Consider the following 16,504-nt stretch of genomic DNA (forward strand, 5'->3'; position numbering starts at 1 on the left):
ATATTCAGCATGTAAACATGTTCTAGTAGAAGCCCAAAATACAAGTATGAACCTGAAAATGAGCATGACCATGTCCGACAACTGAAACAGGGAGAACCAACAGGCTAAATGCACAAGGAAATAATTAACTAATGAAACACAGGTGTGGTAAAAAAAAAAAAAAAAAGGCAGTAAAAAGACAAAGACATGAGGAGTGAACCAACAAAATAAAACAGGACACAGACTAAACATAAATGAGACAGGGAAAACACAGGAAACAAAACCTTTAGATAAAAGATCAAATGAAAACAAAGACAGATAAACTAATAAAGGCCACTAAAAATGATGATGCCAGACAGTTTTACAAAAAAGTATGACTTGTTATGACTGTTACAATACTCCTTTAGTGTTCACTGTGAAAATGGACCAGTGTAACTTTTATTGATGAAATAAAGACGCTGAAAAAAGTAAATCGAAACATTAGTATTCGTTATGAAATGGGTAATCTGGATGATCACTCCAGATCTGATCACACAGATTTGTCATACATGTTGCAACTTAGTAATGTGTTGCTTTAAATGCAAAATTACAAATTTTTTAAGACCATTAAAACTGACACATAAATTAATTAATTGTTATTCACGTATTGAATGATTAACTGTTTTATGTTTCACAAATCATGCACACAGAAAGGTATGTTTCAAATTAAAGTATTTTTTTATTCAGCCATAAAAAAAAATATTTTAGCATATAAAAGTTATACAGTATATGTAAAATGATTCCCTATCAATGACCGTCCTCAGTGGGAGGTGATTTCTGAAGGAGGCTGTCTCCGTCTGCTGCCAAGATGGCCAGCAGCTTCTCCTGTTCCTTCTTTGTCTTCGGTAACTCAGAGGAAGGAGCAGTCAAAAGAACCAGGCGCTGTGAATGAAAAAAATTTATACAAATGGAAGAAAATGTGTGATAGATTATATACATAGGTCGAAACATCAATAGAGCGACGCCTGCGAGCTAGTTCAGGCAGTCAACTCGAGCTGCACTGCTACACACACATGTGACATGCCTCACTCTCAATACCATAAACCAAACGCACCATCCCAATTGGGCGGTCTATTTAAGCTGCAAAATTCCCTGTCTGTCCCTCTGCCTCTTCAATACTGCTGCTGCCCTGCACGACTACTGCTGCTGCCTGCTCTTTCAGTCCCACCACCACCCCAGCATCCACCTGCAGGCTCCGACGGGGGAAAAAATGTTTAATCATCACTCCCAATATCTCATGTAATGATATCTGCAGGGAGTGATGAGGTCGGAGTCTAGACCCCAAACTATCACAATGTTTCGCTGTTGAAATAAACATCTCAAACTTGAGTTGTCTGACTGAAATGGAGTTAATCTAATTAGGATTGTAATCAGAGATTTTTAAAGATCAGTAATGCGATACATGACAGTGGGAAAACAGAAGGGAAAGTAGGGTATGACACGAGACAAAGATTCCCCCACGGAAAAGGGACATTGTGGTGATTTGATAAAATGCCTTAACCGCTAGACCACAAGAAGTCACTTTGTTTATTTTTTAAATGATTACTGTCATATTCAGCCTTTATTGGAAAAAAAAAGGGAAGCAGAGGGACACAGCCAGAAGTGGAGCAGGAGCAGAAGAAGATCTATCTAATCTCAATGTTGCTTGTAGTTTTATGGGTCTCTGTTCGGGGTCTGGTGGCACTGGTGTGTCCAGCTGAACTTAACTTAACTTAACTTAGCTTAAAGATCATATTCTGTATTTAAATTTATTTTAACTGATTTTTTACTAATTCATTTCACTTAATTAATTCTTCCCTATTTGACATCTGGACCTCATCTGCTGTAGAATGGTACCAAACACCGATATGATATAAACCACTGAATAAAACTTGATCAATTTAATTAAAATTAAATAAGCAATTTCACAACATTGATAAACCTTGTTATTATAACATGTAGGTAAACAAACAGTACAACAGAATGGCCTATATATATACCTTCCCAGCGACAATATGTATATACTGTGTACGGTATATATATATTGTCGCTGGAGGAAAACTGCAGGAAACAAGGTCAATGACAATTTTGAAACCAAAACAATGAGCTGAAAGATGCTTAAACACATCACAGTAGAGCCGAGTCGGTGATAATTAATTGTAACTAAGAGCAACCCCCTTTACGTACAGAAGAAGATAATTTTAGGTGAAACGTACCTCTCTCAGCGTTCCAGGGGTGTAGCACAGTTTCACCGCTACCCAGAGAGGGATGCACAGCATGGAGGACAGGGCCAGGATCCAGCCTATCTCCTCACCCCACCATGGGTATACGTATTCATTGTTGTACTTCAGAGGTGAGTACTTGATCAAGACGAAAGCAAAGGTTCCCTAATAACAGACACAGAGAGATATTTCATGGTTCTGTATGAATGGATGTTGACTATGCGACATACATGATATTTGAAATACTGGTAAATACTTTAAGTTAATAGCTGATAATATTCCTTAAGCTTAACTTCACTCCCTATCTTTTTTTTTTTAAAAGATATACTGTAGATAAAAGGCTTTATTTGATCATTCTTGATAGTTTGCAAATTGAAATAGTATTTTCACTGTTGGCCAGCAGAGACTGCTCTTGTTTCAGGAGAGTAGTGTGACAGCATGCATATTGAAAATTAATGTGAAACCCACAAGGCACGTTGCAGGGGTGAAGTAAAGCCAGCAGTATTTCATGACAGGGCTGGGCGATAGCCAATCATGTCCTCTATGTTGTCATAGAAACGATCGGCATCTGTAATCACGGAGAGATGAGGGAAACGCAGAGGAGACTGACATCAATATCAAACAATCATCTCTGTTTGAACAGCAGAAATGTAAAAAGAAACACATTAATAATATTCATGATTGACAGAAAGGACTGCTTAGCAACCATAAGATCTGCTTTAATACAGTCGGCTTCTTTATTGTGATATTAATGATCTTATTATTGACTTTACTCACTCAATAAACCAACTGACTGAAATAAAACACTCTTTTTTTGGCTCGAATGTGTTAATTCTTAGTGAATGGCAGAATGTAGACGGTGGACTGGGATGAATAGTGTGAATAAAGCCTTTGTCTTTTAAATACCCTCTTTATGCATTCCCAAAACACACTCACCATAAATCCAAGCAATGCCAACTGTCTCAAAAACAGCCACGAAGAGCAGGCACATCCCACTGGCTGCGTAGTAGTCAAAGAGCTGGAAGACGTACATGCCGCCCTGTGGAGACAGAAATGAGTTTACTAGCAAAAGAGAACCTCCAAACTGTCAAATAATGAGAAAAACTGAGACTCTGCATGTTATGAAAGCCACTCTTTGAAGACAATTCGGCAAAGTGTAACACAGCAATTATTTTGTTAAGAGGAGGACCATGTTCAAACAGCACGAAACAATTGGCTGGACAGAAAGGGAGGATCTGCTGTTTACGTGGCCTGAAGGCTGTTAACAAAACGCTGTAGTAGAAGTAGGCAGTTTCACTGGTCTTCACTTAGCGTGAAAAACAAAAGGCCTTCAACAAGCGACCAGTGCAAGCCACCCTATAAACCTCTTCATAGCTGCTTATTATAATGTTTGGTATCGTTACAATGATTGTCGAATATTATGTTGAAAAATGAATTTCTGAATGGTAATACTGAAATCTGGTTTGAAATCAAGTGGTTTTGCATGTAAGCTAGGAGTGTAAAGTTACCTTCCTTTGGGAAGTCTTATTCTGTAAAAACATAATGAAGTGAGGTCTCTGAGACCAACCTCTGTCAGCATGATGAGCCCCAGGAGGAAGGACACCACAGCTACTGCCAGGAGGAGGAGCTCCCTGCGGTTTTTACGCCGGAAGGTGGAGGGATACATGTCCACCACGGCTGTCACCAGGCTCTCCACACACACAAACTGATCAAGAAAGAAACAAGATGTATGAGATACTTGCACACTATATATTTATATACACTGGGAATGTGGTGTGCAGGGTGTCTACTGTTTGTCTTTTGACCCCTGCAGGGTTAGGCCATGGTTTTATCCAGATCAGTTGTATACTATCTGGGTTGGCTAGGGCCCCTTACTTCTCCGCTGTGATGGCCTAGGCTATAGGTGTCTAATCCTTAGCCAGTCTGGATCAGTGTTGTTAGGTCGATGTGGTGTCGCAGCGGGCTCCACCCACTGTACCCACAGAGTCCAGTAGAGGGGTTACGATATTGTAACCCATAGTTGTATAAGCACAGGCCTCTACCAAGGGGCCCTGTCGCTCCTGTGCCTCTCGCTGAAGAGAGTGTGGGATGTCTGATAGCAAGGCTAGGGACGCTGCCTCACATACTGTGGGGTCCGCACGTATTCGGGTAGGCACATCCTGATTGGCCGGCCATGCTTATGCAAAATTCAGTGGGCGAATTCGTGCTTGTGATTGGAGGAGAGCATTAGAGTCCAGTAGATTGCTCTGCCTGTGCTTATAGAACTAGGGTTACAATATTGTAACCTTAGTTATCTCTGTTGTGTGTGTGGTGCATATGTTGGTCTCACTTGAGTGTCCAGTCCGAGGAAGAGAATCATAAAGAAGAAGCAGCAGGCCCACAGAGGGGAGAAAGGCATCATGGACACGGCACGAGGATAGGCTATAAAGGCCAAACCTGGACCTGAGTTGGACAGAAATTAAATGTCATTTTCTCTTTTAAAATTATCATTATTGGTCATTTTTGCTCAAGTGAATGCTATGAAAGTATATAATCAACATCATTCAAACCATAGAGGCCATAAAGAGGCTGAAGGAGATCCATCAATTCAAGTGGGAGCTTTGCTTACATCTGTTCTGACTCATATCCTAAGTCTTCAAAGTTCAACCAAAGTAAATCAGTAGAAACAGATGAACATTTTTTGGGTAGTCTCCCTGAGGATAATATACCTAACAGTACCTAACACTGTTTTTATAAACAGTAAAAGAAAAACCCACCAGATTGAGCCACTTCTGAGATGGGCACATTTTGCTCGTAGGACATAAAGCCCAGGATGGAGAAGATGGCAAAACCTGCAATAAAACTGGTACCACTGTTCAGGAAGCAGAGGGACAGGCAATCCCTGGAAATAACAGAGAGGGACACGTAACGATTAGGAACTGCAGGTGTTGAGAATCATACTGAACATTGTCTGGAGAACATGTTCACACTCTTCTCATACAGGCTGTGCTGCAGCATCTCTTTTCACCCTTTGTCTGAAACGCTGTGTTTGACTCCTGTCTGCTCTGACTAACAATGATGGTGATGATGATGATTGATAGGTATGTGGTTTGTGTACATGATGTAACGTAACGCTTGCTGTTGGGACACAGTGTCACTCTATCTGAGGCCGAGTTCTCTTCCATCATTACGGTTGTTGTTAAATTATTAAAACATAATCCCACAGTACATGTTTGTTCAAAATTTGTTCAAGTCTCTTCTTTATCTGAATGGCAAAGAAACAAATGACATCACTGGTGATCATGTCATCTGGAGAGATACATCACAATAAGGCAAATGTAAGAAGAATGACACCAACAAGAATGAAATTGATGACATCAATGTTATGTTTAGTTAAAACTCTTTACACATGTAAAACAAGAACTCCAATAACTCATTTTGTTTGTTTATAATAAAAAATGTTCCAAATCATAAAGCTTTTATGAATTATTATGAATTATTTCCTTGCCCTTTGCACAGCTCTTTAGTCAACAGTTGTTTATGTTTTTAGAGACTTTAAGCAGTTACCGGACCTCCTCACCTGTCCCCATTTATCCAATCAGTCCTTCACTACATATAAAGTACCAGTCTAGTTTCTTTGTACTATGTCAGTTCGTACTGTTGGAATACTCAAACAGGGATTGGGCGTGAATGAAGAGAGTGATGAGGCTGCAGGATTTATTATGCAAATAGGTTACAGGTTACAACTGAACATCATGTACTATACTGTACCAACAATGACGAACTGACAAAGGAACTGGGCTAACCGGCAAACCGCTTTGACAAAAGACAAAAGTGATGCCAAGAGGTCTGACGAAGCGATGTGACAAGCTGGGATGAGAATGAGTTGGTTTAAACTAGGATATGCAATATGCATACAGTGTAATTCACTAGAAATATGCTAAAACCATATTGTAGTTTATTTTTAAAAATACCTCGGCCAACTGCGCTCCCTGCCCATTTTTAAATGGCCCAAGGGCCGTAGTTTAGCCACCGCAGGCCTACAGTATTTCTTCCCTCAGTGGCAGTATATGTTTCATGCATTCATACACATATTAATTGATTGATTGAATGATTAATTAGTTCTCAGTCATATTATTGAATTGTATGTTGAACCTATCCACCATTGGCATCCAGCATAATACACAATATTCACTAGCTTTTCTCATATACTTGTCACAATTCAGGAACAGCAGGTTTGGACCCAAACACAGAAAACACTGATGGCAGCAGGTGATGTTAAACGATTTTTGATGAAAAATAAACTTACAGGATGCAGTCCAGAAACAGGCAAGCAACAGATGCAAATCCGAAAAAACAAACCAGGAACACTAAACCACTGGAAAACTAACTCTATTAAACAGGCAGGACTTCTTCACACAAGGAGAGATGACGAACTGACAACTGAAACAGGGTGAAGAACAAATGAAATGCATAGGGAACTAATTGTTCTGCCCTTGTCAAGGGTATGAGAGCGCAAGATAAGATCAAGGAAATGGAGATCAGAGGAGCGATGAGCAATGGATTGCTGCACACAGCGACCAATCCAACCGATTGCCAAACCTCAGATCCAGGATGAGCAATTGGGATTCGGTCCTGGCCGTGGAACAGTGGACCAGCTCTTGCAGCTCTACCCTTGCAGGACTGTTATGTTTTTTTATTTGAACAGGGACAATTCAAATTAACTTAATCAAACCCCCCAATAGGTTGAAAAGAATGGAGAAACCATGAGAGTGATGATATAATCTGTAAACCCTGATTAGAACATAATTAGCCTGACATCATTAGCCTATCACATTGGAATCTTTCAGAGAAGAACCGGTTAGTTTTGTGGCATGCTCTCAAAGCTGCTCCGCCAATGGCAGAGATCTTTGGTCGTAATCATAATCTGCATGTGGCAACTTGTGTCTACTGTGCTGAGTAGTTGTTTATATCTTCCCAGCAGATCAGCAATGTTAAAGCTCTGCAACCAATGACATGGGATTACCATGATTCTAATATGATATCTCAGAATATCTCAGGAATGTGTCACAAGTTTACTAAAGAAGGTCAACGTAAGGAAATCTGCAGGTCCTGATGCCATCTGTGGACGCACACTGCGTTACTGTGCCGAACAGCTCAGTGAGGTCTTTGCTTAACTCTTTCAGATGTGTGCTGAATGTGGCCATATACCCACAATCTGGAAAACGTCCACTATCATACCTATTCCTAGATCTAAAAATGCCAGGGAACTAAGTGACTTCAGACCAGTTGCACTTACATCCCTTGTTGTGAAGATTTTTGAAAAGGTCATAAAAGATATGGTGGCCTCCCTTATAGATGGCAAATTAGACCCCTTACAATTTGCTCACCAAAATGGCAAGGGTGTTGACGATGCACAACTTTTTATTCTGGATAGAGTGTTTAAGCACCTGGGGAAATCAAGGCTTTTACTTCTTACGAATAGAATCCAGCAGGTGTTGGTGAATGGACGTGTGTCCGGCACCGGGCTTTCAAGGACAGGCTCACCCCAGGGTTGTGTCCTGTCAGCTTTACTCTTTATAATGGACACAGACGGCTGCAGAACGTCACAGGAGGGCAGTTATATCGTAAGGACTTGGGCACAATTTGGGAGAAACAGGTAGCTGAGAAAGCAAAAAAAATCATCAGCCAACCAGATCACATTCTTTCGGCTGAATTCTCTCTGACACCTTCAGGCCGACGTTATAATGTGCCCTTAAGGAGAACAAATCGTTACTCCAAGTCCTTTATCCCTTTTGCTATTAAGCTGCTGAATACAGACCATACCCATTTTAAATGAATTCATTTTAAAGATATGTTTATTTTTATACTTATTTATTGTTTTTATTTTTTAGCTTTTATCGTTATACTCCTATGTATTTATATAGTTCTTATTGTAACTTGTCCCTCCAACTGCCCCGTGCCTTTAATATGTTTCCTTTGACGTAACTATTGGTTGTCTATTGTATGTATGGATATATGGACTGGGATCGCTACAAATGACCCTTGGGGGTAAATAAAGTTGTCCCCATCTGAATCTGAATGATTGTTGCCTCCTTTACCGGAGGTGGTGCGTGGTGGTATGTGTTAAGTGCATTAACACTAGGCAACCATTAGGCGTCATACTGGGTTCTGGCCGAGTATGACAACATCATTAGCATCAGCTTTATTAACAGCATCAACAGGAATTGGGGTGGACAGAAAACCTTGCCATTGCGTCGTGATTGGGCCCGGGAAATTGGAAATGGATGGATATTTCAGCAAACCAGCAACTATACAACCACCAGTATTTCTCTACATGATGCATTTTGCCAGTGGTGGAACATAACTTAGTACATTTACTCAAGAACTGTACTTAAGTACAATTATTAGGTACTTGTACTTGAGTATTTACATTTTATATTTACATTTAATATTGTACTTTTTTACTCCACTACATTTATTTGACAGCTTTAGTTACTTTGCATATTCAGATTATTAATAGAAAATTAAACATTATGATGTATTAATTTACCCAACAGTATATAAAGTACTTAAACTTAGCTCCATCTTTACCAGCTGCAACATTAAAGTGATGAACAAATGCATCATTAATTGTAATTCAATAATATATTATATATATTATGCCAAAATGGGCCATTCTGCATAATTTTGATATTTTAAGTATATTTTCATGCTCATACTTTTGTACTTTTACTTAAGTAAGGCTTTGAATACGGGACTTTTATCTGTAACAATGTATTTTTACACTGTAGTATTGCTACTTTTACTTAAGTTTATTTCATTCAAAGGGTCGTATTTTCAAAACAAACTTTATTTATAGCAGCAGTTGCATCAATTCATTTCAAATCAGTTGTAATGAAACATGAACTCTCTTTAAATAAGACCTTCATCAGCCTTATGTGAGTCTCACATGACTCTCATGCAATTTTGTCATTCATAAAATCATTCATGTATTTGTAATTTTCATTTACTGTGAGCTAGAGCCCTCTAGTGTTCACTGTGAACATGTACCAGTGTAAACTTTACTTTTAAAAGTCAGTCAAAGCATCAATATTCATCATGAAATGGGTACTCTGGATGGTCACTCCACCTGTGTTGAAACAACAACAAAAAGTGTTATCATGGTGAGCATGGTGATGATGACTTATTTGTGTTTGCATTATGCATTATAATGCAAACTACCACCTACCAATGTGCATAGATATTAAGTGCAGTATTAGGTTCAACTCACTTTGGATTAACTATTTTCTTATCAAAGCTTATACTCACATCAGCAGCTCCACAAAGCGGATGTTTTTGTTCAGGGTCTCAATGGCTTTCATTTCTTCCTCAGTGAGTGAAAAATCAAATATCTGGAACAATATATGATTTGTTTTTATTGAAATGATTGAATCAATACTGCATAAAATAGGAATTTTGGCACCATAACTTATTCTTATTGACAAAAGCCATGTACAGTATGTTGTATACATGCCATAATATGATAAAAAGCATTTAGGTAACCCCACCTGGAAGTTGTGTTTGATCCTCTCGGGGTTGAAGCTCTTGGGGATCACGACGACTCCTCTCTGGACATTGAAGCGCAGAGCCACCTGGGCAGTACTCTTGTTGTACTTTTGCCCGATGGATACAAGCAGCTCGTCCTCCAGCAGGGGAGGACATTTCACATTCACCCTAAAAAACAGAAGACACAGACAGAAGAAAATACAAATGATGCCTGAATAGAGACTTTTTAGTGAGTCTTTTTTAAAATGTAATATCCCTTAGTGTTGACGGTTTGATAACAATAATAATGTTGCAATGTCACATACAAGGCTGACATGTTGCACAGATAATTTTTAGGGCTGTCAATCGATTAAAATATTTAATCGCGATTAATCACAAATTAATCCCACATTTTTTTATCTGTTCAAAATGTACCTTAGAGGGACATTATTTAATAGTCCTATCAACATGGGAGTGGACAAATATGCTTGCTTTATGCAAACGTATGTATATATTTATTATTGGAAATCAATTAATAACACAAAACAATGACAGATATTGTCCAGAAACCCTCACAAGTACTGCATTTAGCATAAAAAATATGCTCAAATCATAACATGGCGAAATGCAGCCCAACAGGCAACAACAGCTGTCAGTGTGTCAGTGTGCTGACTTGACTATGACTTACCCCAAACTGCATGTGATTATCACAAAGTGGGCATGTCTGTAAAGGGGAGACTCGTGGGTACCCATAGAACCCATTTACATTCACATATCTGGAGGTCAAAGGTCAAGGGACCCCTTTGAAAATGGCCATGACAGTTTTTCCTCACCAAAATGTAGCACAAGTTTGGAGCATTATTTAACCTCCTTCACGACAAGCTAGTATGACATGGTTGGTACCGATGGATTCATCAGGTTTTCTAGTTTCATATGATGTCAGTATCTTCACTCTGAGCCCGCTACAACCTAAAAATCACAAGTAGTGTTAATGCATTAAAGAAATTAGTGGCGTTAAAATGAATTTGCCTTAACGCATTATTATCGCGTTAACTTTGAAAGCCCTTATATATTTTTTTATTTAATTTTGGACATATTCACTGCGCTGTTCAGTTTTGTTACCGAACATTAATTCCTCATCTTAAAACCTAATGAATCACCAGTGTTTCTCCTGCTTGTGTGTCACAGAGATTTTAGATTTTAGTGTCATGTGACGTCTAAAAATGCTCTTTTTTTCCCCCAAGTTTTTTCAACCCTCCATGAATACAATTCCAAGGGGGAACAATACATGTGCCAGCTGTCAGTGAAAAGTGCATATCTCTTAAAATCTACATACCAGGATGCTTCTCTGGATGAGCCAATCGGGCAGTAGCCAACAATCACAATGTCATTCTGACGACAGTACTCCAGAAGCTTGGGTTGGGTGAAATACGGATGGCATTCAACCTACAGGTACGTAAGAAGATAATAAATAATTGAAAAGAAAACTGACCCAAAGTGGTCTGCCATTACATTAGCGTCCTGCTCTTACCAGCCTGAATCAAATTGGATGGGAATGGAGAGGAAAGATCCACTCCTTTTAATACCATTAAAGTTAAAGAAAGATGTCTTTTGAGATAGTCTTTGACTATTTTGTGACAAGGAGTTTCATCTAAGTCTTGTGTTTTGAGTATGAAGGATACTAAATTTATATAAGCAACCAAAAGAATACATAACTATCCTGCATTCCTAAAGTATGAAAACTGCCTTCTTGGTAATAGCGTATAATAATACTGCTGTATAATATACCGCTGTACTTCTACGCTATCTCTGATGTCAGCGGGGACCTAAAGAGGCAATCACCTGGTTGGACACAGGTTTGTGTTTGAGGCCGGGTTTGTTCAGCAGCAGCTCCAGCTGTCTGCGATTGAAGTTGGAGACTCCCAGAGATTTAACCAATCCTGCGTCTTTGCAAGCCTCTAAAGCCTGTTGAGAAAAAAAACAAGATTTACATCCCCTTTAAAGACTGATAGTGATTATCTTTACAGACTTACTGAGACAGTGGAGACAAATACACAGCGAGGAGGAAAAAACAGATCTTTGAACAGAGCTTTATGACACCGTCCTTGATGGTTTCTGATGCTGCAGCAGAGAATGTTCTGGCAGCAACGTATGAACAAGTATGAAGGAATATCACATGTGGTTTCTCTTGATTCATTATTTTAATGTTAGCACTGTCATACTTTTCTGGGAAAACATTCACTAAAATGCACTGAAAAAATTTGCAATTCAAGTTGGAGAAGGGGAAACCGATTCTATGTAGAACACCTGAATTAAATGAAGCGTCATCGTATTCTCAACCTTTTCATAACCATACACTCTCTTCTTATCTCATATTCAACTAATCATTGAATCGGATCTTGCCTTAGTACACTTCAGATCGAACGGAAGCATCACGCGTTCCTCTGCACAGAAAGTCATCACGACCTTCACACAAATAACAGCAGACAGCAGATCCTCTATATTCATGCATATAACTATATTCATGCATATAACTATATCCATGCATATAACTGGTGGTGTTCAGTTAGCTGCTGCATTGCTGCTAATCGTCCCTCTATTTTATCTGGGTTCTGTTACAGCTGACCTCGGCATTTATCAAATCATCTGTTCAGATTAATTCATTCAGATCATTACAATCAATTCATTACCTTTGAATACTCCTACACTCTTTTATTATCTTATATCAGCTATTTCCATTATTCACAGCTAAGGTAATTATTCTTATTCACTCTCTAGTACTCATCATCACCCATCCTATGTGTCTGTACAATCATGTCTCTGTCATGTCCTGTTGTTTTTATATTGTTTTATCTGTCAATGTTTTAATTGATCTTTGTAAGCTGTCCTTGGGTGTCCAGAAAGGCGCCACTAAATAAAATGTATTATTATTATTATTATTATTATTATTATTATTATTATTATATGCTGGTCTATTATGACCTCTCTATTGCTCTGGTCTATCGTGACCTCTCTAATGTTCTGGCTACCGTGACCTCTCTAATGCTCTGGTCTTAGTCTGTTTATACCTCCTACGTTCGCCCCGATGTCAACACCATCCTTGCAAATCAAAGATCATTAAAACCTTGATTTCGGTAAGTCATTCATATAACTGGTGGTGGTGGTTATTTATTTTAATATGCTTTCTTCAAATACTATACTTCATCTCTCAGGACTACGGCTACACTGGCACCACCTTATTCAAACTATTTCACTCGTTTCATTAATCACACTATGCAATGTTTATTTAACACTAGAACGGCCTTCGTCCCAAAAAGGTCCGAGACTCACGTGTCTCATGGTCAGCATGACTTGCGATCCAAGCGGCTCTCATAATCAACATGACCTTTGTCCCAAAAAGGTCCGAGACTCACGTGTCTCATGGTCAGCATGACTGGCGTTTCAACATGGTCCACTAGGCCTTCAAATTTAAATGGTCTATCGAGATCTCACATTACACTAGTCTTATTCAACATCATTCATAGTAGGCTAACGTGCCTTCATAATTTAATTGCTATCATGTACTGTATATCATTAACCCACTTATTACACTCGCATGCGACCTTATATTGCACGGTCTTTCTCAACTCCACTCTAGCACTGTTCTTAGGTTAACACAATCACCTGGTCTTGATATTATATCCATATCATGTTCTATCTTTACCTCATACCTTGTGAGTTATAATTTTTTTTTTCCTAATTAACTTTATTCTGCTTAATTTTCCCAGATGCTGTAAGGTAAGGAGGTGTGCACGTCTTAACCTCATATTCATAGGCAATAAATCAATGTATTTATTCCATGTTTCTTTGGGGGAATATTTCTACATCCTACTACAGCTTCACTTCCCCTTCATTATTTCACATCGGGTCTAAATCGCCAAAGACTGTTACTATTCATAATTTGTGCACTTTGTAATAAATCGTCATTCAATTCATACGAGTCTTTCCTGTTTGAAATTACATTACACTGACTTGACATATTATTATTATTAGACACTGAGACGCTATTATATTCAGCTTGTTAAGACTGTGGTTGCATCTGAAATTCCACACCAACATGCTATTTAGTACGCTAAAACAGTACTTGAGATATTTTAGTATGTCCGAAACCTTAGTATGAAACCAATAGTACGCAAATTGCATACTATTTACAGTATGCAACGCTGGACACTACGGCAGCATGAATATCCCACAATGTAATGTGGTAGTGCCGACAACTTTCATAACAGACGTTGACGGATAACATCAATAACGCTTCAATTCAACTGTATAAGATTTCACTTTGCTAGGTGTAATATATATTTTAAATGAATTTATTTCATTCTCACAAACCATCGTTTTAGTCATGAGGTTGGCACGGGTTACCATGGTTACACTTCTCCAATCGGTAAGGAGACTCTCAATAAGTGACCATGTAAACTACTGCTCAGCACGCTACTGTTTATACACACTCAAGTATGTTGAACGTTAGTACACCTATTGAGTATGTAGTGCATAGTTTGCGATTTCGGATGGAGCTTCTGTCTGTAGACCTTTTCCTTGCCATTCTGTTGCTAGGGCAACATCTTTGGTCCAAGTTTACTTCCTGTCAGCTACTGCATTAACAAACATTGCAACAGGAAATAAAAAAGGGTCCCATTTAGAATGTTAATGTTTAAAGGTCTGTATTTTCAACTCTAGACTCAAGTTACTGGTAGTGTTGATGTGTATTTCATAGTACTGAATAGCGTTTTTAACATTTTGTCTGTCCTCACTAACATAAATGCACATACACTATATCTATAACTGGTTTTGATGTCATTTATGTTTCTAAGTTATACCTGCGTAAACATGTGAAGCAAAAGTGAAAGAAAAAAAAGCGTAAATACAATAAGAGAGAAAGCAATATGTCATGAAAAGAACATATCCAGTCATTACAGACAACAGGGAGGAGAAGAGCAAAGTCATGAAATAGTAGGACCATCCATTTGGGAACTCAATAGAACTCACCTCCCATGTTGCACACACATCTGTATGGTGGTAGATGTATTTTCCATCCTGGTCTTTTGGATAGAATTCATTTCCGGGCTAAAATTTAAGCACAATTCAATAATTTGCATTTACACGTATGTGGCATAATCTAGTAATGTACTGTAGAAGTACTGTACAAAGTGAAGTGAATTTTGGTTAATTTTACAACTCATACAAATATCCGACTATGACCACTTATGCCAAATGTAACACGTGTTTTGAAGCTACCACTCATAAATATATCTGTTTAATGAAATGATCTTGCTATCTTAGTGCATATTGATGAACTCTGAAACATCAGATTGTGAACAGTCGTGTAGATGTTTGTACCGACATAATTCTATTCTTTCTTTTATTACAAATAGTTTGTAATCAGCACATTTGTTTTGACTGAAGTATTTTATTACTACAAACCATCCTGTTTGACAGAGTAAATCAATAAGAGCATGATAGAAACCATACACTACCGGCGCGGCATATCTAAAGGGGCAATGTTCAGACACTTAATGGCTCACTGATAAGTGAACTGCAGTCTGTTTGTGTACTAACCTTGAAGGCCATAGGAAGCTCAACGATGTACAGGTCCACATAGTCTAGTTTTAAGGCTTTCAGCGTCCTCTCCAAGGCCGGTCTCACCAACTCTGGCGGGTGAAATGTGTTCCAGAGCTGAGGAAGATAACACAGAACTAATTAGAAAGCATTCAGTCTAATTAAGATGAATAAAACACCTGATGTATGAAGGAACTTATTACCTTTCCGCAGTAAAAGATGTCCTCTCTTCTAACGGTTCCATCAGCAATCTTGTCTCTAATGGCTCGACCAACTTCGTGCTCATTGAAATACACCAATGCCCCATCAAAGTGCCGGTAACCCGCATCTATGGCCAGCTTGACACACTTGAGTGCTGTGTCTTTGGGTGTCTATCGTAAATACACAGAAAATATAAATATGAATTGACCTGGTGTAGATTGGAGTCTGTGTTAATATACATTCCCGTTTGAATTATCAATGAATCATCACATTTTGCGGTTAGTATTTATCCAGTCACTGCAAGCAATAAACACAGGCACTCCTATGTTATGGAGAGACCTCTGGCTGAAGCAGTCATTAACAAGCCTTATTGCTCACAGGCAAATCTAGAAGATTATATTCTTCTCACCGTTCGAGGGTCCCCATAGGTGCCCAATCCCAGCAGAGGAATCCGGTTCCCGTCGCTGAGAGGGATACTGTGGCTCTCTGCTGTCAGATTCATGTGTGTGGAGAAGTGGATCAACTGGAGTGCCAGCCTGCGTGCATATTGGGTAATTTATCTATGATGGAGTTTTGAACCTTGAGCCCTGGTGTTTATCTTAAGCTAGTGGCTTCTCACTGAGGGCATTTACGTCGAACCCAAACAGGTGGACCTGATATGATTTGTGGAACATTGTGCTGTTTGACAGGTTTTAACTTAACCTTTATTACATTCGTCATATACATATGGGTACAAACCTCTGCAGCATCTTTAGTAGCAGTGGGCTGCTGTGAACTTGGGGTTCAGTGTCTCGCTCACGGACACTTGCAGACAGTATGGAGTCAGGGATCGAACTGACAACCTTGTAGTTAAAAGACGACTGGCTCTACCCCCTAAGTCAAACTTTTAAGAGCCAGGGACCCCTTATAGGGTAGAACATTTTCCAAGGACGCCCTCATAATCGTAACACTGATTATGCTCACTACCATTTTTACTCTTA

At 38.9% G+C, this 16,504-nt stretch overlaps 1 protein-coding gene and 1 pseudogene across 1 annotated transcript; both read right to left on the reverse strand.

Annotated features, from left to right (window-relative positions):
* Nucleotides 1-677: 677 nt before the first annotated feature.
* Nucleotides 678-5,371, reverse strand: LOC141766821 (sodium- and chloride-dependent GABA transporter 2-like; annotated as a pseudogene).
* Nucleotides 5,372-9,033: 3,662 nt separating this feature from the next.
* LOC141766820 (aldo-keto reductase family 1 member D1-like) lies at nucleotides 9,034-16,093 on the reverse strand. Its single transcript, XM_074633991.1, has 9 exons — nucleotides 15,934-16,093; nucleotides 15,527-15,694; nucleotides 15,324-15,440; nucleotides 14,754-14,831; nucleotides 11,568-11,690; nucleotides 11,062-11,171; nucleotides 9,749-9,914; nucleotides 9,510-9,592; nucleotides 9,034-9,330 (listed from the first exon to the last, which is right to left on the reverse strand). The coding sequence occupies exons 1-9, from the start codon at nucleotides 16,024-16,026 to the stop codon at nucleotides 9,288-9,290; spliced, it is 981 nt and encodes a 326-aa protein (XP_074490092.1). The 5' UTR covers nucleotides 16,027-16,093; the 3' UTR covers nucleotides 9,034-9,287.
* Between the last annotated feature and the right edge of the window lie 411 nt (nucleotides 16,094-16,504).

The sequence above is a fragment of the Sebastes fasciatus genome, chromosome 4 (assembly GCF_043250625.1).
Source record: "Sebastes fasciatus isolate fSebFas1 chromosome 4, fSebFas1.pri, whole genome shotgun sequence".
NCBI classification, from domain to species: domain Eukaryota; kingdom Metazoa; phylum Chordata; class Actinopteri; order Perciformes; family Sebastidae; genus Sebastes; species Sebastes fasciatus.